This window comes from Papio anubis, chromosome 7 (genome assembly GCF_008728515.1).
Source record: "Papio anubis isolate 15944 chromosome 7, Panubis1.0, whole genome shotgun sequence".
NCBI lineage: Eukaryota > Metazoa > Chordata > Mammalia > Primates > Cercopithecidae > Papio > Papio anubis.
This window is the reverse complement of record NC_044982.1, coordinates 131,663,248-131,690,517: the sequence shown is the minus strand read 5'-3', so window position 1 is coordinate 131,690,517 and position 27,270 is coordinate 131,663,248. Positions and strand designations below refer to the sequence as shown.

The window sequence follows — 27,270 nt, the reverse complement described above, 5'->3', positions numbered from 1 at the left end:
AATTAACTTTTCCTGGGTCAGTGGGTTGTTCTCAATATTCTATAGGCTTTTTTTGAGCTTTCAGTTGAAAGTATATGTTGACTTTCGTTGCTAAACTATAAGATGCTTGAGATCAGGAATCATGTTTTATTTATCTTTGTGTCCCCAGCATCAGGTATAGTGCCTAGAGTGCCATAGGTTCTCAGATGTTTGTTGCAGTTGTTATTACTGAGTTTACTCTGAGAAGCAAGTTCTGCTGGATAGCGTTGTGTTTTAAGTGAGCAAACACATGTCTGACTGCATACTGATGATTGTAATTTACTTTTCCCTTTTTGCCTTATATACATCTGTTTTCTCTGACTTCTTTATATACAGTCAGCTCTTGAATATTTGCTCCAGTGGAGGGAAACAGAGGCATGGATAATCCAAAGTGAATAATCCCCAAAACATTTATTTTTGGCTTTGGGTACTTACCTTTGAATGTGGGTATGTCTGTTATTTGAATTAACTAAAACAATATAAAGCCATGCTCTGAAGACATGATAGCAAGAGAAGCTATCCAGCATCCTTCCCTGCAATCCATTCATTCCATGTTGGGACTAGACATGCAGAACACTAATGTAAGCAGTGCAGTCCTCTCTCATTTTTTCCCTTAATAATAATAATAATATTAATGATAATGATACTAAATGTTTTTATAGCACCTTAGAATTAGACTTTCAGTGTACTTTTTCATACATTTTATTGTCTAATTCATACCACAATCCACGGAGGTTAATAAGGCAGGTATTACCCCATGTTATAGATGTGAAGAAGCATAGAGAGGATAAGTTCCTTGTTCAAGGTCACGTGGCTAGGAAGGCCTTTTGATTCCTGGTCCAGTGCTATTGTATGTTACCCAAGCACATGTATGTCATAGGACTTCCTTATTGACTGTTCCTCAAATACAGGAGGGTATAGTCAAATGATTAACCAGAATGTTGGTAGGCACTGTGTTTTTCATTGTCAACCAACAGATAAAATTAAACGTTTTCTCATTCTGAATACTAAATGATGAACTTTGTATTAGTTTACTTTAAGAAAATTCTAAATATTATTTAGCCCTCTACGCAGTATAATAACTTGATGTAACTCCTCCTATAACATTTGTAAGCATAAATCTTGGGCACTGAGCCCCTGGAAAGAGGAGATCACATTTACTGTAGATCTGTTTCTTTTATAGTTGTTAAAGGGTAATTTAGGCCTTTCTAGAATTATTTTTCAGGCTTGAGATTTAAATTTTGAGCTCTATGTTTGTGAATTTCTTAAAGTCAGGGCATAAAACTAGCTATGGAATGTGCTCTTTGTATATTCATATAATTTGTATTAACTCCTAATTATTCACTGATAACTGTGTTAACATATAACTGATAGCAATACAAGATGTAATATTACAACTTAATATCAAGTTTAATATCATTTAATGGTTTGAACATCTAGAATAAATGGGAGACTTACCTGATTATAGTTTATATGTGCTTTTTTCAAAATTCTTGATCTTTAACTATTTTTGGTACCATGATATTTTAATATTAATGTAATGATTAATCTTTTAAAGCAAATCTTATCTTTATTTTTGTAGGTTACTATTCGAGCTTCAGTTGGACCTCTGCAATCAGGAGCTTCACCTGCACCTTCCATTAGTGCAAGTGCTTCTACCCTTCAGCTTTCACCTCCAAGGACTAAAAATATAACTGCTAAAAATCCTGCAAAATTTAATACAAGTAAACCTAATACAATCAAATCCAACGCAAGTAAACCTAATACAAGTAAGCCTAATGGAAGTAAATCTAAATACAAACCAAAAATCTCTCATATGCAAAAGAAACAAAGCACATTGGCTAGTAGCAATAAAAAAAGTAAAGTCAATACAGCATTGAGGAATTTAAGGTAATCTTTTATTCCTGATATACAATATAATTTAAACTTAAGTATAAAAACTTGTATTTTAGTTAACAGAACATTAATAAGGCTCTTCCTTATTATTTTTGTTTTAAAATATATTTTTATCATTTTTTTATTTCTCCCTAAGGTATCGTCGGGGCATTCACAAGTGCATTGAGTGTTGTTCCGAAATAAAAGATTTTGCAAACCACTTTCCTACGTACGTCCACTGTAGTTTTTGCAGATACAACACTAGCTGTAGCAAAGCCTATGTAAATCATATGATGAGGTAAGATGAATTAAATGTGTAAATTACCAATGAAAATTATAGTTCAGCAAGTTTCTGTTTTGAAAACAAAGTTATCCTATTAGAAGCCAAGGAGCCTATTAGAAGCTCCTCTTCAAGGAGTTGAAAGGATCTAACAGTAAGGAACTTTTAGGGTATTGCCTGGTCCTATTTCTCAGCATAGTAACTAGAAATTATGGGACTAAAATTGTAAGAAAAATTAAGCTAATGAAATTGGAATAGGTTTGTTAGAGAAATAGTTTTTCTTTTTCACTTTTTTGAGATGGAGTCTCGCTCTGTTGCCCAGGCTGGAATGCAGTGGCATCATCTCAGCTCACTGAAACCTCCGCCTCCTGGGTTCAAGCAGTTCTCCTGCCTCAGCCTCCTGAGTAGCTGGGACAACAGGTGTGTACCACCATGCCTGGCTAATTTTTGGATTTTTAGTAGAGACAAGGTTTCACCATGCTGGCTAGGCTGGTCTCAAGCTCCTGACCTCAAGTGATCTGCCCGCCTTGGCCTCCCAAAGTGCTGGGATTACAGGCATGAGCCATTGCACCCGGCTGGGAAATAGTTTTTCCATGAAAGTTTTTATTGCCCTATTGGTGTTTATTTTCCAACAGAATTTTAAATTTTTAAATATATTAACTGGATAAATATTTGTAAAATCATAAGTGTCATCCTCTTTAAAGCAGTCACTTTGAGAGACTTTAAGATTTTCAGTGGAGTCTGTTTCTCTTTCTGTATTCCAACTGTCTTTTTATCCATCTGTCAGGCCATCTATACTTGCATCCATTCAGTGAAAATGAGGCACCGTTCTGGTCATGATGCCACTTTTGGAATTCTTTTTCATTAATTCATTCAACTTAGATTATTTGAGTACTTACCATTTACACTATGTTAGGAAAAGCCTTCAGAGTCTGCGTTACTTTCATTTAGATCTCACTGGGGGAATACTTTATTCCTTCAGAATGGGTCTGTATTTTTTTTTTAAGTAGGCAAAAATTGTTTAGATATAAATCTGAGAGTTTGCTTATTCAAAGTAAGTTTGTTCAATTTTTTAAAAATTAGGATTAATGTATTATAAGTGACTTTCTTGCGGATTACACATGACTTCTCTGTTACTTGCTGGTCATTATCAACTACTGCTTTCGAGGATTCTCCTACCGTTCTTGGTGGCTTCAGCACTTCTCTCAGTTTTTCCACATCTTGATGATTGGCCTGACCTCATGGTATCTTGCTTCTTTAGTGCCAGAATTTCACATCAACTTTTAAGTTCATATATTGTCTTTTTTTTTTTTTTTCTTGAAACTACAGTACCATTTAAATCTCTTCCTATAAACTGTGCATTCCTTTTGGATTTCCATTACCCCATGATGTTCAGGGCTTTGACTCCTTTTTGCAGCCTAGTAGCACCCATCTAATTTTGTGTCAACCTCACTCTCAGGATCATCTGTTCTGATTGCGGCTTTTTGTCCTAGAATCCTTTACAGTTTTAGTCATGCTCACTTGGCATAAAGGCCAAGGTAAGATTTGAACCTCTTCCCTTTTGAACTTTTTCTGTGCTCACTTCTAAACTATCAAACGGTCCTTGATTTAATCAACTCTGATTTCAAAAACTGTAATTCTGATTAGGTCTTATTTTTTCTTTTAAAAGACCTCTTTATTTTTACCTTCAACATTTGTTTAATCTTTCTTCAGTACCCTAAAGATTTTATTTTAGTTTCTCAGTTGTTAACCTGGCCTATTAATTAGTCAATTGTAGGTCATCCTTTTTATTTTTCCTAAAATTAACTCTTTCAACCCCACATATTTGTCCTGTTACCTTCAATCAGATATTAATCTTAAAAATCTAACATGTCCCACTTCCCCATTAACTGTCCTTTCTCCCCCAGTTCACCGACCATATTCAGTTAACTTGGATCTTCATCTCTTTTTTTCTATATGGTTCCTTCTGCTTACAAACATTTTCAGGTATTTAAAAAATTTTTTGAAAGAGGACAATTTGTCCCAACTACTTATTTTCCTTATTTCTTGTCTTCCTTTTTACTATTAACATCTGTAAAAGGTGTTTGCTACCAGCTTTATTGTGATTCATTTACCCTTTGAGTATTTCCCCCACCTACCAACTAACATTCCCCTTTTAAAGATTATCTGTTATGAACATATCACCATATTTACTCACTGTTTTTCATTCTTACTCCTCTGTGACTTCTTTAGAGTATTTGACATTGGTGTCACTCACTTTTTAAAACTTAATTTGTTTAATTTTCCTGACAGCCATGTGAAATTAATTAATTTAAAAAATTTTATAGAGACTAGCTCATACTTGTGGAGTACATGTGATATTTTGTTACAAGCATACAATATGTAATAAACCCAGAATAATCATCACTTGCAATGTTTATCATTTCTTCATTTCTTCTTTTTATTTTTTTGAAATGGGGTCTCACTCTGTCACCCCAGAGTGCTAGGTGGTGCAGTCAAAGCTCACTGCGCCCTCAAACTCCTGGGCTCAAGTGATCCTCTTGCGTTACCCTCCTGAGTAGCTATATAGGTGTGTGCCACCATGCCCATCATTTCTTTGTGATGGGAACATTCAAAATATACTCTTCTAATTATTTTGCAGTATACAGGAAATTTTTGTTCATTGTCATCACACACAGCTCTTAGTGTCATATGGAACTAAAAGCTTCCATTGCCACTCTTAGGGTTTGGTAGGTCTTTTTGTCTTTTTCTCAACTTCACTGGTACCCTTGCTTCCCTCATTGCATTAGGTGCATCCCACTGAATGGCAAACTCTTCTCTGCAGTGTTGATTCTTGTTAGAAGCTTGAGGTTTATATATATAGAAGCCTAATTTTCTCCAAAGCACGAGAACCTTTAATTCCTATCCCGTACTAACTCTGTAGCCTCTCAATTGGTCTTTTTCCCTCTGGTCTCATACCTGCCCCAATCCATCCCTGTAAGTTGGTTAATCTTCCACAGAGTATAGTTTCTTCCATATTAATTTTCTTTCTTTTTTCCTTTTTTTATTTTTTTTTTGAGAAAGGGTCTCACTCCAACCCAGGCTGGAGTGCAGTGGCTCCATCACAGTTCACTGTAGCCTCAACCTTCTGGGCTCAGGTGATCCTCCCACCTCAGCATCTCGAGTAGCTGGGACTTACAGGCATGCACTACCATGCCCAGATCATTTTTCTGTGGAGATGGGATTCCCCCCCCGCCGCCCCCGCTGCTGCGCCAGGCCACATGTTTGTTTTCTACAGTGACTTTTCTGTATTCCTTGTTAGTTCCCAGAATGCCCTGTTCTTTCCTCTCAGTTTACCTTCTTTTTTCAAGTGTCTGATCACCACAACCATTACTTTCTTTGAATAATTGTGTACTATTCATCTATTTTGCCTTTTTTTTTTTTTTTTTTTTTTTTTTTTTTTAGAGACAGAGTCTTGCTCTGTCATCTCTCACCCAGGTGATCCACCTGCCTCAGCCTCCCAAAGTTTTGGATTACAGGCGTGAGCCACCGCGCCTTGCCCTATTTTGCCTTTTATTGTATTTACTTGTGTTTGCATTATCTTCTTGAAAAGAAGGGGGTCTTTGTATTTATCATACCACCTAGCACATTACAAACTGCAGATGATAGTCATCATTTGTTTTAATTATAAAAGGTCCCAAATAAAATCTCAAAAGAAGGTGTTCAAAAATCTTGAAGCAGTTGAAGTATTGTTGGAGTAAGATCCTTTCAAAGAAAAGCATCATTAAATGTGTAATTTTTAATTTTTTTAAGCAGCATTTTTTAGGTTCAGTTGTTTAAATTATTGTACCTTATTTGCTTATAGCTTTTAGGTAGTAATAGAAATTATCTGAAAAAATGCACATAAATTACTCTATAATACTGCTATTATTCCTCAAAATGATGTATAAGAAGCATTTTTTTTTACATAAAAGAGAATTAAGTTAACATACATAAGTAGTATCTCTTTTTTGTAGCAGAGTTTTATTTCAACCAGGTTCATGTATTTCATTATGTACCTACTAGGAAGGTATTTAATAAAATTTGCTAAGAAGTATGGCAAGCTGGGGGTGAAGAATCAAACAAGTCTGGATTTGAATCCAACCTTCACTGTGTATGTGTGGAACTTTGAACAAGTTACTTAATCTGACTCTCAGATTGTGTTTCTTGAAAAGAAAGTTACTGTGATTATTAGAAAAACTGTATTAAAGTGCTTAATAACAATTTGCACTTAGGAGATATTCAAATAATGATAGCTATTAATTTCTAAGTTGTCATTATTAGGATTGGGGGAGTCCTTGATTGTAATTTTCACAGTTTAGAAGGGGAAATAAATTTACCTAGCTTAATGTGATAACCAAATGACTATGAAAGTACAAAGGAGGTAAAGATGAAATCTTTAAACAAGAAGTAAGGGAAGATTTTCTGTAAATTTCACTTAGGCTTTGAGGGATGATTTTTAAAATTTCCAAGGAAAAAGAAAGCTGGTATAAAAATCTGTTTCTTATGCAGTAGGTAAGACAGAGTACTGAATTTTAAAAAGATCTACTTGGCTTCATTATAAATTTTACATAAATTTATTGACACTAAATGATAATCATAGGACTAGTTAGACTATTATGATAACATCATAACTGGTCTTCTGCCTACAGTTTTCCCTCTTTTTTCCATTTCCTCCTTTCTTTTACCATAGGCAAATCTGGGCAGGTCATTCTTTGGCCTGAAATCCTTTCCTAACATTGATAGAATGAAGTTCAGATTTTCTGGACAATATAATACCTTTCCATATCAAATTCCTAACTACTTTTCAACTCCTTCAACTCCTTTTATTCTCTTGAAAATCCTCCTGTATCTCCAGTTACTCTTTGCTTTGCCCGGAAGTGAAGCAGTAAGAACCTTCTAACTGCAGTGAACTCCTAATTGTTAGCTGGCTTCTACCTCATTTGTCTGCAGCTTTCCTTCATGCAACCACAAACTCTCTATGTGTCACTATTGATTTTTATCTTGTGTTAATTATGAATATGTATTCATTGATTTAGCAAATATTTATTGGGCATTCATTCTGTGCTGGCCCCTCTCTCCCTCAAACACTCCCCTCAACCAACCATAAGCTCCAGGGCAGGCAGCTTGCCTTTGTTATTGTATCATCAGTTTCTAGTCTAGTGTCTTAAAATTGTTAAGGAAATTGTTCCTTTTATGTTTCTTAGAAAGTAAAGTTGTTATTTATATGGAATCAAGATTATGAAGAAAATACGGTTAAAGGAGGTTTTTGACCTCAGTTTTCTTGAGATATAATTTATACACAATACAATTCAACTATTTTTAGAGAATTGCTTAATGAGTTTTGATAATTATATACTGTCAGCTAACCAGGTAAGGGATTTTTAAAAATTAGGTTTTAACATTATATTTTTACTATATTGTAATAAAAAACATTTCTTAGATTTATTTCTGTATTGCTGTTACCTTTATGGAGAGCTAATAGGAAGAAGGGTAGTATTTTTTTTTTCTTTTTATTTGTGAGCTATGAATTCACTTTTCCCTTCCTATGATACACAAAACTGTAAGTATGGAATTAAATAGAGATAAATCAAATAGATGGTAGAAATCCCTTTTTATAGATGAGAAACTCTAAAACAGAATTCAGGCAACTAAAAATTTTTAATTATCAACATTATGATCTGGTATAAGTTGTAGACAGATGTAGAGGCTATCAAAAGACTCTATACTGTAATATTTTCTCTCCTCTTACATTTAATATATAAATAAACCAAAAATAGTCTGCTTGTTGGAAGAGAAAGAATAAAGAGCTTTTAAATCTCATTTAAAAATAACTTATTTTGGTTCAGTGTTTCAGTAATCAAACAAAATCTTAGACTTATTTCTCTGAGGAAATATAGTTGTGTATACAAGTTTTTGCATATAATTTCAGGGCTTCTCAACTTCCCAATGTACTCTTCTAACAAAACTGTTTTTGTGATACCATCTTAAATTTGTAAACTCTAATAGTAATTACTCCTAGGTTAAAGAAATGACTATTAGAAATCTGAGGATATTTTCTGGGGATTACAGCTAGTGACACATACAGAGTCTGTGATTGCATGAAGGAAAGCTGCAGATAGATGGGTAGGACAAAAATATATATGTATATATATTTTTTCAGCTACATCCATGTCCCTACAAAGAACATGAACTCATTCTTTTTTATGGCTGCATAGCATTCCATGGTGTATATGTGCCACATTTTCTTAATCCAGTCTGTCATGGATGGACATTTGGGTTGGTTCCAAGTCTTTGTTATTGTGAATAGTGCCGCAATAAACATACGTGTGCATGTGTCTTTATAGCAGCATGATTTATAGTCCTTTGGGTATATACCCAGTAATGGGATGGCTGGGTCAAATGGTATTTCTAGTTCTAGATCCTTGAGGAATCGCCACACTGGGAAGACTACATTTTGAAATACAGTAGTCCCCCTTATCCGCTGGGGTATATATTCCAAGACCCCCAGTGAATGCCTGAAACTGTGGATAGTATTAAGCTCTATGTACTTAATACATAGAGATACACTTAATTATATATATACTTTTTTTGTATTAAGTACAAAAAAAGTACTTAATACAAAAAAAGTACTATACTTTTTTTCCTATACATACATACATATAATAAAGGCTTCTTTATAAATTACACACAGTAACATAATTAACAATAATATAATAATTATAGTAACAATATACTGTAATAAAAGTTATATGAATGTAGTCTGTCTCTTAAAATATCTTATTTTGCTGTATGTGGGTAACAGAAGCCACGGAAAGTGAAACATGGGTAATGGCGATGAGGAGGGACAGCTGTAAGCTGTGAGGTGATGTTTACGCTGTTGGTCTAATATTGGCTTTCTAGTACAGGAAACTTTCCTTACTGGAATTAAAAGGGTATATAGAAGCTATTATCATGGGCTACAAAATTTGGTTAGTTTTCTTTTCTGTGCTGAGAGGAAACTTTGTTTTAACTCATGAGTTACTCTTTTTTTTTTTTTTTTTTTTTGATTTTTTTTAAATAACCCTGTACTAGAAAGCCAGGCTCAGTGGCCTGCCTCTGTAGTTTCGGCTACGGAGGAGACTGAGGCAGAAGGATCACTTGAGTCCAGGAGTTTGATTCCAGCTGGGCAACATAGTGAGATCCATCTCTCAAAAGAAGAAGAAAAAAAGTCTACTAGTAATTACAAGGAACACTGTAAATGTTTGAATTTACAGATGGTAAACAGTGGCATTTAGCTCAAGTTCTGTTTACTTCCCAGATCATTTGGATCCTACCTCCCTCCCCCTACACAAACATGTTAAGATTGGAGAGTAATAAAAAAGAATTATTATTGATAACTGTTCATATTATAGCACACGTGTTATTAACAAAAATTTAGAATTGTTTTCAACTCTTAGTAAATCAAAATATTTAATTTGATGCTCTTTACATATTTAGTTTGACGCTCTTCACATTTTCTTAATTCTCAGTATTTCCTTTTTTAATATGATGGTAAGGTACAGTGCTAACCATCTAAGAATATGCCTAGGAAAATAGTGTCATTAGAATATAATAGGTAAGATGGAATATAAGGTAAAATATTGAATTAAATGGAAGTAACGGGCTTTCATTTTATTACTTACATTATAATCTTTTATTAAAAACTAGAAACTTAAGTATGGACTTGAAATATAAATTAAGACTTACTGTATAATAAAATTCTTACAATCTCTTTTGTTTCTCCAGCTTTCATAGTAACCGTCCAAGCAAAAGATTTTGTATTTTTAAGAAGCATTCAGAAAATCTCAGGTAACTAGTTAATCTTTTTTTACTCTATTGAAAAATTGTAATGACTTAAATTTTTTTAACACAACGGCTTTATTGAGGTAGAATTAGCATACCATACAATTTACATGTTTATAGGTTTTAGTATATTCACAGAGTTCTGCAGCAATCACCAGTTAGTTTTAGTACTAAAACCCAGTACCTATTAGTGGTCATTCCCATTACTCTTTGGCTCTCCCCATCCCTAAACAACAACTAGTCTACTTTCTGTCTGTGTAATATTTGCCCATTCTGGGCATTTCATATAAAAAATGATACATGATATGGTCCTCTGTGACTGGCTTCTTTCATTTAGCATAATGTTTTCAAGATTCATCTGTGTTGTAGCATGTATCAGTATTTCGTTGTTAAAAATTGCTGCATAATATTCCATTGTAAAGATATATCATAGTTTATTGATTTAGATTGCCTTCATTTTGAGGCCTTATGAATAATACTACTGTGAACATTTGTGTGCATGTTTTTGTATGGACATGTATTTTTATTTCTCTTTAGTATATACTTACAATTGGAATTGCTGGATTATTGATAACTCCATGCTGAGCCTTTGAGGAACTACCAGACTGTTTTCCAAAGTAGCTCCACTGTTTTACATTCCCACCAGCAGTGTTTGAGGGTTCCAGTTTCTCCACATCTTTGCCAACACTTTTTATTATCTCCTTTTGATTATAGTTACCCTAATGGGTATAAAGTGGTATCTCATTGTGGTTTGCTATAACTTTTTTTTAAACCTGATGTTAGGTGCCTAATTTGAAAATATAATTGATTGCTTCTGGACATTAGAGAGTGGTGTTCATTGTATTCTTAGACCAGAAGTGTGATTAGCCATTGTTCTCTTGCTGAATTTATTTCAGTGGAAAGGTGGTGTCCAGAGGAAACCTTGATGCTTTTACATTGTAAAATGAGAACAAAAATAAGACTTTCCAACAATATTTGAATATTTAAAAGATAGCTAAGCTATCTAATAAAGGAATGAACACTTTTTTAGTTTTGAAGTAAATTTCCTTTAACCACTGGAATTCTTGAAATCAGTATATGATTTTTATAATTCTTTTATTTTCTTTTGAAAATAAAGAGAATTATACAATTTTATTACTATACAGAAAGAACTGTTGATAAAATTTTCTAAAGGCATTGATAGTTATCTTTGGTTATACCACACACTTAGAATCCACTGAGCACTATTGTTTCATATTCTTGTGATTTCTTGGACTTTGTTTGTTCATTGTATGTTGCCATTGCTCCTTGAAATGTCAGTGTCTTTGTTCCACCAAGCTGATCTGTAGAGATAAGTTTAGCCAATACTTATTTTGATGCTTTGGATTAGTGGAAAATGTAGAAGAGGGGATGGTATGTCTCAGGACCTTTGCATTTATTATTTCCTATGCCTAGTTTGCTTTTCTCCAGATATTGTATGGTTAGCTCTTTTGTCTCCTTTAGGCCTCTGCATTGATTGAGTGAGTCTTTCCTTGACTACAAAATTTAAAACTGTATCCTCTTCCCTTTGCTTTATCCCAGCATTCCCTATCTCCTTTTTATGTTTTACTTTTCTCTAGATCATCTAACATACTTTTATTTTACTTGCTTATTGCCTCTGTTCTCTCACTACATTGTGTGTGGTTTGGTTTTTTTTGTCTATGCCTGGCACATAGTAGGCACTTAGTAAATATTTCTTGAATAAATTAATGTATATATGAAAAATGATGTATGTGGAAAATAGGTCCCATCTGTGATGTTAGACTAGTAGCTCACAGGGAGAGAACATTTCATTCAATTTTTAAAATATATTAGTACTATTTTTAAAATATTTACTGAATCTGGGGAAATAATTAAGGTACATTAGATGTTACCTTTACTAAAAACAGTTACAAGAGTGAATATGGTATTATTGCATGCTAAGAATGAGAGTTTAATTAAATTTTTACCTCATTGTTGTCAAGCTCAGTTGTGTGTTTAGTTTCTCAATGGGGACTATGTGATTTTAAAGATCTGGGATGTTTTTTCACTTAACTTGGGTAGTCTCAAATTGAAAACTGTTCAATTTCTGTGAATGGAGCTTAGCATATTTATAATTCTATATGATACTAATTAATGTAATTACTCTTATTGAAATGGACTATTCATACTGTAACTATTTTTTATGTATCTATCTTGCACATAAAGTAGCAGGTCCTGTAAAGGTAACAGTGATAAAGCAGTGCTGGAATCAACCTTCAGGGAATGTGCAGTAGAGTTTATTGGGTGGGAGTTAAGGTCTGAACATAAATAACTATGAATTTTAATAAGTGCAATGAGAGTTATTTCAGAGAGGAAAAAGATTACAGTTCTTGTAGTGATCTGGATAGGTATTAGGCCTACTTGGCTTTAAAGGATGGGTATTGTTTCTACTGGTAGAAGAGGCACGGGGGCATTCTAGTTCAATAGACTAAATTTTTTTCAAGAGTTCTGTTTTATAATTTAAATTACTTTAGGCAACTTAACATCATTTATACATTTAACATAATTGATTTTCTTTTAAGTAGCACTTCAAATGCTTGGTGTAACAAACTCCCAAGTGCTTAACTCTTATAAGAAATTAAATATATAGTGGCTAAGTTCTCTGAAGTATTTTACAGGTTTAATATTTTAAAACACCTTTCAGCTAAAAATCACACAAGTCTAAATGCATTTTAAATTAGAATCTTAATGTACTTTATGTCAAGTATATTCAAATACTTCAAATAGCAAATGCTAAACAGTTAGATCCAGTGAGGACAAAAGCTATTCCTGTACCCAAAAATAAAGTATTGATAACTAAGGACTTGTTTCCTAACTTCTTTAAAAATTTATAATAATTACACATTTCATTTAAGAACTACAGCACTCAGGTCAGGCGCGGTGGCTCATGCCTGTAATCCCAGCACTTTGGGAGGCCGAGGAGGGCTGATTACAAGGTCAGAAGTTCGAGACCAGCCTGACCAACATGGTGAAACCCTGTCTCTACTAAAAATACTAAAATTAGCCAGGTGTGGTAGCATGCACCTATGGTCTCAGCTACTCAGGGGGCTGAGGCAGGTGAATCGCTTGAACCCAGGAGGTGGAGGTTGCAGTGAGCTGAGATCACACCACTGCACTCCAGCCTGGGTGACAGAGCGAGACTCCCTAGTTCACAGTGCTGAGATGATGAGGAACTCAAGTTTGCGGACTTTAGTATTTTATTAACTACTTTAGCTAGTTCAGTGTTAAATAAGAATAATACCAACCTTGATGGTTATAGCGAGAATCAGATGAAATAATACATGGGAAAACTCTTGACACATAATGTACAGTTGATGGTGGCTATAACATGATCTGTTTTTAAAGCCTTCCCGTTTTTCTTCTGATTTTATCTCCAACTAAATAAAACACCAGCTTCTAAGTAAGCTCCATTTGAGCATAGACATTACTATTTTTTTGTTCACCATTATATTCACAATACCTAGTAGTACAGTATGTATAAAAATAGCTCCAGTAAATATCAAGTGAATGAATATGCTGTCTTCACTTTGCAGATGATGGGAGAACAAATAGAGTGTGACTTGCCTAAGTTACACAAGTTGGTTGTGGAGCCAAGACTGACTCTAGGTCTTCTGACTCCTAACTTTTAACAATTGGTATGACAGGTAAAAGTATAAAACAAATACTTCCTGTAAATAAATGGTAGCATAATTTGGACATGGCTGTGTCATTTTCCAGAGAATAATTTCAGTTTATATCAAATTTATATAATAAAAATGGGAAGTTATAATTATGTATGACACAAAAAGCAAATTATGGAAAAATAATCATCGAAAATACATGGATTTTCGTAAAAAATAAAAATATTTTTTAATGCTGTTTTCTTTTTTTTAGGGGCATTACTCTAGTGTGCCTTAATTGTGATTTCCTAAGTGATGTTTCTGGCTTAGATAATATGGCTACACACTTAAGTCAACATAAAACTCATACTTGCCAAGTTGTAATGCAGAAAGGTATGTCATATGTAACCGTGCTACTTTAGATTTTTGATTTTTATTCCAGTATTTTTGGTCATCCACAATATGGTCTCTTTACTAGATCGTTATTCTCACTCATCATATTTCATATGCTGTTGTAAATGTAAAACTTTTCTTCTAATTTCAGTTTCTGTTTGTATCCCAACTTCTGAGCACCTTTCTGAGTAAGTTTATTTTTTATTCAGTGCATTTTACTTTGATGGATTTTAGCACTACTGCATTTTTAAATGTATCATTAATACGAATGAAAAGTATTAAAGTATTTTGTTTTTGTTTTTTTTTTTTAAAGCTGCTTGTTGAAATAGGTTCCTGCTCTATGGAGCTCGTGACCTGGTGCAAGACAAGTTGGAATTTCCTAAGTTCAAAGTTCTGAGATGTTTTCTTACACAAAGGCAGTTGAGCAGCCAAGTTCATGACACTAGCTCTCATTATTCAGCTCTTTTCAGCTTTCAAAGGGGATTAGATTCTTATTCCACCTTATCTTTGTGTCAGGTTGACATATCTTAACATATTTTTTTCTCCAGTTTACGCTGTCTAAAAATAACATTTGTTGCTATGGTCTTTTCTTTGCTTACAATAATTTTTGTTTTTCTCTGCTGTACTTGCCTTCAGAATAATAGATTCCAAATTATATGGCTGTTTGTCTTTTTGTCTATTTGTCTGCTTTCTTAATTTCTTATACGTCTTAAGTTTTAGGCCAGATAATTGTCTTTTTCCTCATTCGTTGTCTGTCATTGTGCTGTTTTTCTTATTTTTCAGATGCAGAAGCAGCCCAGAGATTTCAAAAAATGTCCAGGGTATACCTGGACAGTGTCCCCCTTCGATGGACACAACTGATGCCTGTTCTCTCTTTCCAAGGAATGTGAACAATTTGACTGTGGGACCTGCTCTTAGGTTGTGGCCTCAAGAAATCAGATCTTGGGGTGACTCCCTTTCTACATGGCTGGCCTCCCATAAGGCTGATGCTGTTTGGCCAGAGATGGCTTTAAGGCCCACCAAATTGAGCATACTTCCCACTGGGGGCTTTGGCTTATGATCTTAAGCTTATGAGTCGATTATGACCAAGAAAAGCCCATCATATCACTGCTTCAGCATCCAAGTTGAAGTTTAGTCATTTTGGCTGCTGCCTTTAAATCTTTCTGTAGCATGAATGCAGTCCAAGGAATATAAAAACTCTAGTTGTTAGGAAACCATGGCTACTTTCATATCCTTGGAACAACAGGTCTCCACAATTATGTTCCAAAATTGCAGTTATTTTTACTGACATATAAAATCTTTTAACCAGTATTTATTCTGTAATTTGTTTAACAATACCAATTCTTGCATTTTGATTTTTTAAAAATTAATTTAATTTTAATAGCTTGGTTTTATGTTCTCAAAATTTATCAATGTCTATTTTATGATGTCTATTTTTATATTACATTATTTAAAATTTGTTTAGTGTTTGTTTTAAGAACTCCAAGAGATTTCTTAGAATTCTCTACAGATTTTATATAGCTGCCTATTTGTAGATTTTAAATTTGGCTGTTACTCAGCCCATTAGACATTATTAGATACTCTGTCCTATTGGGATTATTATTAATATTACCTTAATTGTGAGTTCTTAGGTGTAAAGAATTGGCAGTACTACTTGCAGACGTTAAGAGCCAGTTTTAAAGTTACATATTTGTGGGTCTAGGATGTAATATCTACTTAGCCATTAATGTAGCTCCTTTGGGTAAAGGTAACATGTTAAAAAACATACTTATGGTAACCAGTAATGCATGTATTTCTTTCCTTTATATATTTTAAATTTGTCATGTGTTTATTTTAGTTACATTGAATATAGATCTGAACACTTTTGATACTATTATTCTTTTAATAAAAATTATATTGTTTAAGTGCCTCAGGAATTATTTGCTGATGAATAAAGGGTGTAGATTTTATCTTATAAATAGGAACATTGCTCTAATTGTTATATGGAAGCCTTGTTACTTGGCTGCAGACAGTGCTATATCTACTTAGTATACCTTGCATTTTTTTTCTTGCAGCACAATGGAAAGGTTACTATACTAATTTCTTAAATTTTAAAGACTAGTAAAGTGCCTTTTGTGATCTTAATAGCCATAAGGATAGGCAGGCCAGTTTAGATGACCAGTTAAAGCCAGTTTAGATGACCACTTATTATATGATGTGTTTCTTGCAATTATCAAAAGAGTTTAATAGTTCTGAATTTCCAAACTAATTTATATTTTAAGTGAAAGGTTTTCCAAAATCTCCACAAGTGGTTTGTTTCTTAGTAGTGGACTTAGTGATATACTAGTGTTTTTTTTTTTTCCTTATTTGTCTCTAGGAATTTTGGTTATCTACTCTCTCTACCCAGTTTTTAAAAGTTCATCCAGAAACAATAACTTTTTTCCATTTTTAACATTAGTTCATTTACAGATATTCACCTTACCTTGGTCATAGGTCGAAAATAGGATAAGCCACATTCTTAATATAGTAATTTAGGAGTACAGTCAATCCTTCATATCCTTGGGTTTTATGTTTACATATGTAGCCAACTATGGATTGAAAGTATTTTGGGGGAAAAACCATAATAAATAACAGTACAACAATAAAAAAATACAAATAAAAACAATACAGTTTAACAGCTGTTTACATAGCATTTACATTGTATAAGTGACCTGAGCATCTGAGGATTTTGTTATTCCTGGTGGAGGTTTGGGGAGGTACGGGGACCTATGGGGTGAGGGCAGTTTCTGTAACCAGTCCCCTACCAACACCAGGGAATGACTGTACTGCTTTGTGGTCTTATATAAAATTTTATTTTTTATAGTATATATCAAGTTCATTTTCTTAAAGTATGAACTCTTAAAGTTCTGTCACCAGTAAATTCATTTTTTAAAAAAATTGGTTCAAATAAATCACTTGGCAGTCAGTACAGAGTTTGCTTATTGTAAGCAACTAGTTGAATTTTCAGTTTGGTGCTAATGAGTTTTAGCTTGAGTCTAATCCCTCCTTACCATCATGTTATTCTGGTTTATTCATCTGGTCAGATAGCCATTTCATGCATATGTGCTTTTTGGTTACTGTTGAATAAAATATGTGATTGGTTCAGTTTGAGTCCATCACCATTCTTAGAAAAATAATTATTAAACTACAGAGGCTCAGATTCTTGCCCTATTTTTGTCACATTTTGGCAAAACACTTTGCTTCTTTGGGTGTCATATATTCAGCAAATATTTATTGAGCATCTACTTTGTGCCTGGCAGTGTCCTAGGTGCTAGAAATATAGACTGTAATCTCTGCTTTTATGGAACTTACACTATAGTTGTGAAAGACAATAAAAAGTAAATAAAACATATAATATGTTAGATGGTGATCAATACTATGGACAAATATGAATCAGAGAAGGGGGATAAAGGAGTATGGGGTAGGAGTTGGAAGACTACCATTTTTATTTTAGTGAGGCCTCACTGAGAGATGACATTTGAGTGAAGACATGAAACAGGCAAAGTCAAACTCAGTCATGAAATTGTTCTTTTCTGTTTCTCCCTTACTTCCATTTTTCCCCTTCTCTGTTTTCTCCCATATCTACCTGGATGGATGAATTATAACAAAATAGAAGTAAAGGTTTGAGTTTTGTAAGTTTATTTTTCTTGACAAAAAGTTGAGAATAGAATGATAATTTCCTCTAACAGATCTGGAGAGTGTAAGAATCTGTGGTAAATACATAATAACTCAAGCTTGCTAAACTAGGCTACTTAACTGGTTGCCTATTTTATTGTTGAATCAAATATCCTAAAAGCCACAATTTGAAGATATTTTAAAAGTTGATTTAGTTCTCTGAGTGACATCCATGTTTATTCTAAGCAAAGTACAATGGGAAAGACATTGATCGCCAAAATATTAGAGTTAAAGGACCCAACTGCCTCACTAGCTTTATTTAAGGTAAAGTTACTTCAGTTTCTTTTTCTGTGAAATGGGGTTGAAAATATCTTTGTTTTGAAGATCTTAGAAATATGTAAAATGTGTTTTACAGATGTTAATATGTGTATTTTACTTTATTAAATCCCCCTAATTTAATGAACTTTATACTTAGCACCAGTAGCAACTACATGGCTCATTTACAGTATGATATAGATAACTCTCCCATATATTCGTTGTCACTGAACATTGATATCCTACTTTTTATGTGTGCAAGATTCTGTGTCAGGTGTTGGAAATGGAAACATGAATAAAACATGGTTTATAGCACCAAAGCAATTACAGAATAAGGGAATTAGAAATGTAGACACTGAATCCACATTTTTTACAGGGCCTACAGTCAACTGATTTTGTAATCAGTTAAACCATTAATATCATGAATATATTGCATTATGGGATTTTTTGTGAAATGCTATATCAGGAGAGAATCTGGACCTATTCTCAAGGTGAAATATCACTTTATTCTGCCACTCTCAAACCAATAAGTCATTAATTATCTTTCATAAATGTAAGCAGTAAGTAAACTCTTAGGAACAGAATGACAGCCTTTTTCTATAAATGTTATGTTTTAAAATATTATTTCTGTTAAGAGATACTTACTGTCATTGAATCTGTGACCACTGAAGATATATAAGGATTGATTCCATTATTTTCCTGTGAAATTTTGAACTTACATGGAGGAATTATTGGCTCTGGTCATAATCCTAAATTATAACTCTGTAGTTCTTATGTGTTCAAAATTGTCAGGAGTCTTCATTTCATTTATTTAGCAAGATTTTTTTTAAAAAGCAAACTGATCTATTGAGTTCATTTTGGGCTTGTTTCCTTTAAACTTTTGAAATGGGACTGGGATTGTAGCCCCTAGATTCTCTTATCCTACCATGGACATTAATATCTCAAACCAGATGTTTAGGAACTGTGAAATCGTTCTTCCTTTTCAAAGTAGACTTCCTGGTATGTAATTGCAAATCAGTAGGTAGGACCTGTGCATCAAGATGTGGTGGTTTCTGGCAGTTTGGACTTCTGCCTTTGATATCTGATAAGCAGGGAGAATTTGAGACCCTATGAGATGGAAAAATAAATGAAACTTTAGTGTAGTCTTTCATTTAGGACAAACTGTGCCAATCTGTACCAGTGATTCTGAGGTTACTACCATTTTTTTCAGTCTCTGGTTCCTGAGGGTTGGTGCTTATAGATTATAAATTAAATATCCAGGGTATAATTCAATATTACCAACAAACCAAAATAATAAAATAGAGTCCTAGACTGTCATTAACATCTTCTGCCTACATTGATGGTCTTATTTTTTTCTTCACATTTTTACACGTGATTATTTTGGTCTTTTTTATTTCTTGTCTCTCTGTCTTTACCTAGTTCTTTCTTCCATCTATCTAAAATGATTTTTCTGCTCTATCTTTGTTATAATAGCTTTAGATGGCCAAATCTACATCTTGTTTCATACTTCTTTGCTTTTTCATACTTTCTTTGCTTGTTTTATACTTCTTTGCTTTTTCTCTGCCTTGGATCTCCTTACTCTGCTTTGCGAACTCCTGCTCTTTTTGCAAATCCAAGTTCACTGTAGTATCTTCACTGCTTCCTGGCCTCTTTCCCTTTCATAGTGGCTTAATTCTCTGAACAAAGATGTCTCTTCCAAAACTTCATAATGTAAACATTTGCTTCGTTTTGTTTTCTTGACAGTGAACTCCTTGAGAGGAGAGACAGTCTTTTTTAACTTTGGACTGGAACACTTAGTACAATACCGAAATATGTACAGCCTGATAGATGTTTTGCTCAGGCATCCTTTCCAAATATAAATGTATTGATAATTCTCAGAACAAATGATCAGAAATGGTAGAGTAGATGTTTTACTGTTATTTCTTAGTCTGATGATTACTATATTAAATTTAGTCCCTGAATGTCTCAGTGAATAATCTTTTTATTTTATTCTGCTGTTTTTTGTTTGTTTGTTTTTTGTTTTTTGTTTTTGGGACAGGGTCTTGCTGTTTTGCTCAAGCCAGGGGGTTGGTGTGCAGTGTGCAGTCATGGCTCACTGCAGCCTCAAAGTCCTGGGCTCAAGCAATTCTCCTGCCTCAGCCTCCTGAGACTGAGATGGGACTCAGGTATGTACAACCACGCCTGGCTAATTTTTAATTTTTTTTTTTTTTTTTTTTTTTTGGTAGAGATGAGGTCTCTCACTATGTTGCCCAGGCTGGTCTCAAACTCCTGGTCTCAAGTGGTCCTCCCATTTTGGCCTCCCAAAGCATTGGGATTACAGGCATGTACCACCATGCCTGGGCTAAGTGGAAGGTCATGATTACTAGCTGACTTTACTACTGGTTGCTTTACAGCCTCTTTTCAACTTTGTTAGTATGCTTACAAATATTCTTAAAGATTACATTTCTAACATTAGCATTGAAATTTTTGGCTTTTAAATGTCATCAGAAAGAAAGAATGTGGCCTAGCTGAAATGAATCTGAATATTTTTCCCCTTACAGTTCTTCCCCTTACCCCATGGTATGTTTATGGTGTGAATGAAACTTCAAAGGAACATACCACTATAAGTGAGCCAGAATGTTAAATTTTGTATGGATTGGCTGGGCGCAGTGGCTCATGCCTGTAATCTCAGCACTTTGGATGGCTGAGGCGGGCGGAACACCTGAGGTCAGGAGTTTGAGACCAGCCTGACCAATATGATGAAACCCTCTGTCTACTAAAAGTACAAAAAGTAGCCAGGCGTGGTGACATGCTCCTGTAATCCCAGCTTCTTGGAGGCTGAGACGGGAGAATCGCTTGAACCTGGGAGGTGGAGGTTGCAGTGAGCCAAGATCATGCCATTGCATTCCAACCTGGGCAACAAGAACAAAACTCCGTCTCCATAACAAAACAAAACAAAAATTTTGTATGGATTGCTCCTAAGACGTGCAGAAAAATGCAAATAGGGCTATTTTAGTCTTTAGAGGAAAAAGCTTATCCTGTAGAAATACATCAGAAAGATCTATTTCAGCAGGTTTTCATAGAGGGGAAAAATTATTTACTTGCAATCTTGATCACTAATGATGTTGAAATTGATCACCAGTCAGTCCTTCTGTTCTCTTTGCATTTAAATTTTAAATAGTGTTTGCTATAAATACTACACTATATTTTTCTATTAAAAATTACTGTAACATTCACAGGTGAAAAGTATAATTACCTAATGACGGGTCAGTAGCTCAGAACTTTGAGCTTAGCAAATTTCACTGTCTTCTACCAAAGTAATTGAATGTCTAAAATAATGACTATTTCAGCAGGTATCTTTAGTAAATAAGAATTATAGGTAAGACAATTTTTCTTTTCTAAAAGTATTAATGATGTGTTAGTAGTTGTATTAAAATTTATTAATCTTAAAGTATACTTTTATAGTTCAAAATTTTAGTGTGCATTTTAGTGATGCATTTTATAATTTAAAATTTACTGTGTGTTTTTCTAAATATTTTTAAGATTTATTTTTCTGAAGGTGTTCACTAGTTATTACGATTCTGTTCCTTAAAGAGAGTACTAATAAGGTAAAAGGCACAAAACAAGATTGAAATCATAGGCCTCTTAATGCAGGTTATTTCAATAACTTACTGTGTTCTCACCTACCAGTTTCTTGCCAGTACGATAAAGAGTAATAAAAACCTCTGTCACCAACCCCCATCGCAGGGATAGCAAGAGGACTGCGTTTCCTCTGTTGAAATGCCAGCAATAATGAACATACTTAATGGGGCTCGTTTTAATACCTGCATACAATTAATGTATTATAATAGGCGTATGCTAAAATGATTAGCATGGTAATATTTCTTTTATAAGAATATAAAAGGTCTTACTTTGATAACATTTACAACGATAAGCTGAGGGAGAAAAATCTTTTATGAAATATTTAAACTGTTCTATGACCAATTTGTTTTTCAAACTGAATTTAAAATGACTAAATGCATAGAAATAAAAATGAGTTGTAATATACACATTTATTTCAAAACTTCATTAATTTGCTTTTTCATGCTTTTTGCTTTTTTAGACTAATGTTTCACGTTTTCTTACTACTTTATAACTAATTTTATTCTTAAAACTTATTTTCCTTTTATACTTCCTTAAACCAGTGAAGTTATACTGTATACTTGATGTGATCTCATCTTTATAAGTATTGTGCACAATTAAATACTCGAGACAATTACAAAATCTTTAGCCCCCAAAATGATTGACATTTGTGTCTTTTGTCAATTTTTTGTGCAAGTTTTACTCATTTCAGTTGGCTTAACAAGTTGGTTGTAAATTATTGTAGTGCACTGCCAATATAGTGGTTTTACAAAGGACATAATCTATTTTAAGTAGCAGTTTTGCCTAATAACTAAAATATAGATAAGTAATTTCATATAGTTAATTATTAATATTTAGCAAAGTATTAACATTTATAGCCCTAATTTTAAAAACTGTGCCCTCAAAGGATGGATAAAGAAGGAGGGTTTTGCCAAGTCTGTGTCATTCATTAGCCATAAGGATAGCTTTTAGGATGACTGACATTTCTATCCTATTAGATATCTTTTTTTGGTCAATGAAATTTAAGATAATATAGTTGTTGCTTATGTTAAATATATTATTCCTTAGGTATAGCTATTAAGCCTTCATAAAATTATGTATCACTTAACTCCTGATTAATGACATTTCACATCAGATAGGTACCCTACTTACACAGATTAAAATTGAGTTTAATATATAATATCACAAATAATATTTAGTCATTTCTGCAGGTTTTAAAACAAAGATCCTTTGGATAAGCTAGCTCCTAGATTAACTTGATTATTTTACAAGATTTTCTGGATGGCATATACCTTTGTTAATGTTTTAATAAGTTATAATTAATATTTTTTGAAATCAATAAGTTTTAATATTTGAGCAGTGCTTATGGAAGTTTTAAAGAGAATATATTCCTCAAAATTCTAATTATTTCTGTGATTTTACTGCCTCCGGAGTAAGTTAATTATAATATATATTTAAGTGGCATTATCATGTTGAATTTCACAATAGATAAAAGATTTATCTTTTTTCACTTTTTAAGTCCTGTAATCATAAATACTGATGCATATTACTTATAAAGCATATAACCTGCTTTTAATTTTTAAAGAGTAATTCTTTTTTTGAAGCTGTTTTACTAATATGTATGTCTTTTATTTTAAATTGTACTTAGCAAAGAGAACATTTCTTAAGTGCCCTTGTTTTTAGAGAACAAGGAAATATATGTCTTTATTGATTTAGCACATTTATCGAATCTACTATTTAGTCTCATACGTTTAACTTTTACCTTAAGACATTTACAGAGGTCAATTTACTATTAAAGTATAAAATGTACATTAGTTTCGATCTACATTTTAATTATTTTAGGCTGGCAGAGAAAGAACTGTTTCATATTTTACCATCGTACGTATAAAATAAAATATTCAATACTTATCTTGTTTTCAAGATTAAAAAAAGAAGCTCCCACAAAGGAACAAGAACCTGTGTCTAAGGTAAAGTTTGTTTTACTTTATACCTTAAAGGTTTATACATTGAAAGTATTATTGGTATGATGTAAAAATGTTTTTCAATTTCAGCATGCATACATCAACAATATTTGGGATGTTGTAAGGAAGAAAAAAATTGAAATTTAAAATTTTTCATTACATATAAAAATGTCTAGCCCTAAGTAAAATTTTAAGGTATTCTTGTTTTGACAAAGACATCTTTTATTTCACTTGCCTGTTATTTAGTTCAACTAGTGAGTAATGGAGATAAATTTATGAATTAAAAATCCTCAGATCAATAAAACGTCAGTCATTTGGCACACTGGAAAAATTAATCTTTCCAGGTTTAATTTTCTGGGATAATTTTTAACTGTCAAAAGGTTAAACTAATTTTTAAAATAGAAATATTTTGAATGTATGTTAAATATATTTTAGCTATCTTGAACAAGTACTCTGAATGCAAAACTCAGAATTATCATATAAATGTTATTTACCGAACAGTCTAATAGATGAGTGTAGAAATAGTTTTGCTGAACTACTTGCTTTCTTGATGTCAATTTATGTTGTTATTACTTAATGACTGCCTCTTTTTGAGTGTAATGAAGTGAGGTAGACTTGGCATTTATCTTTTGAAGACTTTGTCTTGAATGGTGCATAATATAAGTGAAATCCAGACAGAAGTATCAGCCTTCTTCCAAGCAGCTTTCTTTTGTACCATAGGAAGTTTTTTGTTTAAAAATTTTTTAACTACAAATTTCTTTAACAGATGCAGGGTTTTTTAAAAATCTATTTCTTCTTGAGGGAGTTTTGGTAGTTTTTTTTTTGAGGAATTGTTTCGTTTTACCTAATATGTTGAACTCTATAATCTTATGTATTTGTATAATGAGAAAGTTTCTTATAGTATCCCTTATTGTCTTTGTAATCTTTGGAATCTGCAGTGATATGCCCTCATTCCTGATATTGACAATTTGTGTGTTTTTTCTATTCTTACTGTTTATTCTACTTTTAAACATGTTGTAAATACACAGAATGCAGTGTTACAGTTTTTACTTTAGACAGTTTTTTTTAGGGCAATTAAAAACTTTAAAATTAGCTTTATATTTACGTTTATTTTTACCATTTCCTGTGCTCTTCATTTCTTTATGTAGTCTTCATTTCTATTTATCACATTTACATTAAAAATTCTGGCCAGGGATATAATGGAGCAAATGTTTCAGGTGTATACAGGGGTATACAAGCCAATGTTTGCCCCCAAAATAATTATACCAAATTTGTTCCTTGTTTAACTCATCATAATTTAACAGGAAAAATGCTGTATTCTGTGAATTTAAATATGATCAACTTTTTTAGTATTGTACAAAGGATATATATTTTAGGGGCAGGGGGATTTGGTGAGCAAACGGGATATTCTTGTCTGGTCTAAAAACGACATTAAAATCACATATACTTACCTTATGGACATCAAGATAAATGCAGTTGAGACACTTTGCACACAAAGATGATTATCAAATATTAAGAGATATAATATCAAATGACAAAATACATTATGCTGAAATTGAAAGCATATTGGTACAAATAGATTACAGATTGTTATGCAGATTGTCTGTATGTATATTTTGAGCCAAGTGGAAGAAGCTAAGGCTTTACAGTCAGTAAACATGACTATATATAAAGCTACACACTTAATAAAAATCCTATCCCTTTGCTTACAATTGAAGGTAATTTTGAAAGCGTATTTGATGAACATAAAGCTTGAGCAAGAGATAATGCATATTCTTCTCAAATTTGAAAATAAATGAAAAAAGTAAACAAATGAGAAGTGCATGAATCACTGGGTGAAGAGTATTGATAATTATGAGGGCAGTGCTTATTAAATAGAAATGAAGATTATAAATGCCCTAATTTCATATTTTATATAGAGAAAAAAAATTCAGTGAAATGTTTTCAGATTTTGAATTTCTAAACTGGAGAAAAGTTGTTTTGTATAAATACATCTGATTTACAAAAACAAGCCACTAAGTTTGCACTTAAATATTCTGACAATTTAAATTCTGTAGAAATTCTATGTGAAATAGTTTAAAGCAGCATTTGATATCAGTAACATGCAATCAAGTTTGTGTTTGGGTCTTCTAAATCTTCTTAACATATTTTGCTTAGTGCAATCTTAAAGAGATTTGGAAATGGTATTCAGAAATTTTAAACAATTCCAGCCACAGTGGAATCCTGCAAATGAAGCTTACTGTAAACTGAGGTTAATATAACATTTTTTAATGATTGTCACTTGTTCAAGAGAAATTGTTGTACATGACAGTTTGCTCATTTGAAAACAAAATAAGAAAAGAGTTAGATTTGAAAATGTACTATTGATGCATTTGCTTCCATTAGCCAGGAGAATAAAATAATACTGTTTTTGGCATAAATAAAATTTTTAAATTTAAGCTAATATGAGTTTAATTCTCCGACTTTTAAATTTTTCAATATTTTTCTGACTAACATTCTAGAAAACAATTTTTTTAAGTACACAAAAACAGGCTGGGCACAATGGCACACACTTGTAATCCCATCACTTTGGAGACAGAGGTGGGAGGATTGCTTAAGTCTAGGAGTTAGAGACCAGCCTGGGAAACAAAGTGAGACCCTGTTGCTAAAAACAAAAAACAAAACAAAAACACACCGCACACAAAGCAAAACTTATAGGGGCATTCATTTTTTCTTTTGCCTCAGGCTCCAATATGGCTTGGTATAGCACTGATTGCAAAATAGTTACATCAAAATTTTTGAGACTGTTATGCTGAGCCAGAAAATACCCCATGATTTCTTTTCCTTTTCTATACCTTATTTTATTTTTCTGGAGTTAAAAATATATATCTCTTTTACTTGTTTGTTTAGTTTTCTGTGTACCTAATGCTGTATTTTTTTCTAATGTTGCAATTTATCTCTCTAATATTTGGAAATAGTTTTTCCAGTATTCACACACATTAAAAAAAATTGTTGGGGGGTGAAGGGGTCTGAGGATCTCCTCCCAGACTCCCCACCTCAACTTAAACTAGTTGCTCTCTAAGCCTGTGCTTAGTTTTGTTACGTCAAGATTATCCTGTGCCACTCTATTGTGTTGGATGTCCTGTTTGCTGAACCGTGAATTATTCCTCATTTCTTGGCTTACTCATCATTTTGATGAATTGTGTCCTCTACTAGCTTCCTCAGAAGGTGTGCATCTTTTTTTCAGTCCAAAAATATCTAAAAATATATTTATCCGAATGATAATTTGGCTGAAGTATATAAAAACAATTCTCACGCAGTTTTTAAAATGTTGTTTTTACTATTTTCTTATGTCCAGTATTTTTATTAAGTCTAATGCATGTCTTGCTCCAGTTTCTTGGTATTTAGGTTACTTTTTTTCTTTTTGGAAACTTTAGTGATTATCTCTGTCACTGGTGTTTTGAAATTGCATGCTATGTTCACCCATCCTTTTTTCATTCATTACATTAGGCATCTGACAAACCTTTGGAGTTTGGAGATTTCTGTTTGGGAGAAGTTTTCTTGTTTTACTTCTTTGGTAAATGCTCACTTTTTTTTTCTATGCTCTCTCTTTTTTTTAAGAAACTCATATTATTCTGATATTGAGCCTCCTGCATCAACTCCTTTTTTTTTTTTTTTTTTTTAGCTCCTTTAATTTTATTTTTTTTTTTTTTTTTTTTTTTTTTTTTTTTTTTTT

At 32.9% G+C, this 27,270-nt stretch overlaps 1 protein-coding gene across 19 annotated transcripts in view; it reads left to right on the top strand.

Moving 5' to 3' along the window:
- Positions 1 to 27,199, top strand: part of LOC116268611 (zinc finger protein 280D-like) — a 244,960-nt gene extending 217,761 nt beyond the window's left edge. For 12 of the 19 annotated variants that reach the window (XM_031669279.1, XM_031669278.1, XM_031669281.1 and 9 more), the window contains 6 exons: positions 1,601 to 1,908; positions 2,051 to 2,191; positions 9,959 to 10,021; positions 13,928 to 14,046; positions 14,198 to 14,234; positions 14,830 to 18,546. In XM_031669279.1, the coding sequence (XP_031525139.1) occupies positions 1,601 to 1,908; positions 2,051 to 2,191; positions 9,959 to 10,021; positions 13,928 to 14,046; positions 14,198 to 14,234; positions 14,830 to 15,106 (945 nt within the window). In that variant the 3' untranslated portion in view covers positions 15,107 to 18,546. Of the gene's footprint in view, positions 1 to 1,600; positions 1,909 to 2,050; positions 2,192 to 9,958; positions 10,022 to 13,927; positions 14,047 to 14,197; positions 14,235 to 14,359; positions 18,547 to 23,436 lie in introns of those variants that run through there. The other 7 variants (XM_031669270.1, XM_031669286.1, XM_031669272.1 and 4 more) reach the window with 6 other exon arrangements.
- Positions 27,200 to 27,270: the final 71 nt, after the last annotated feature.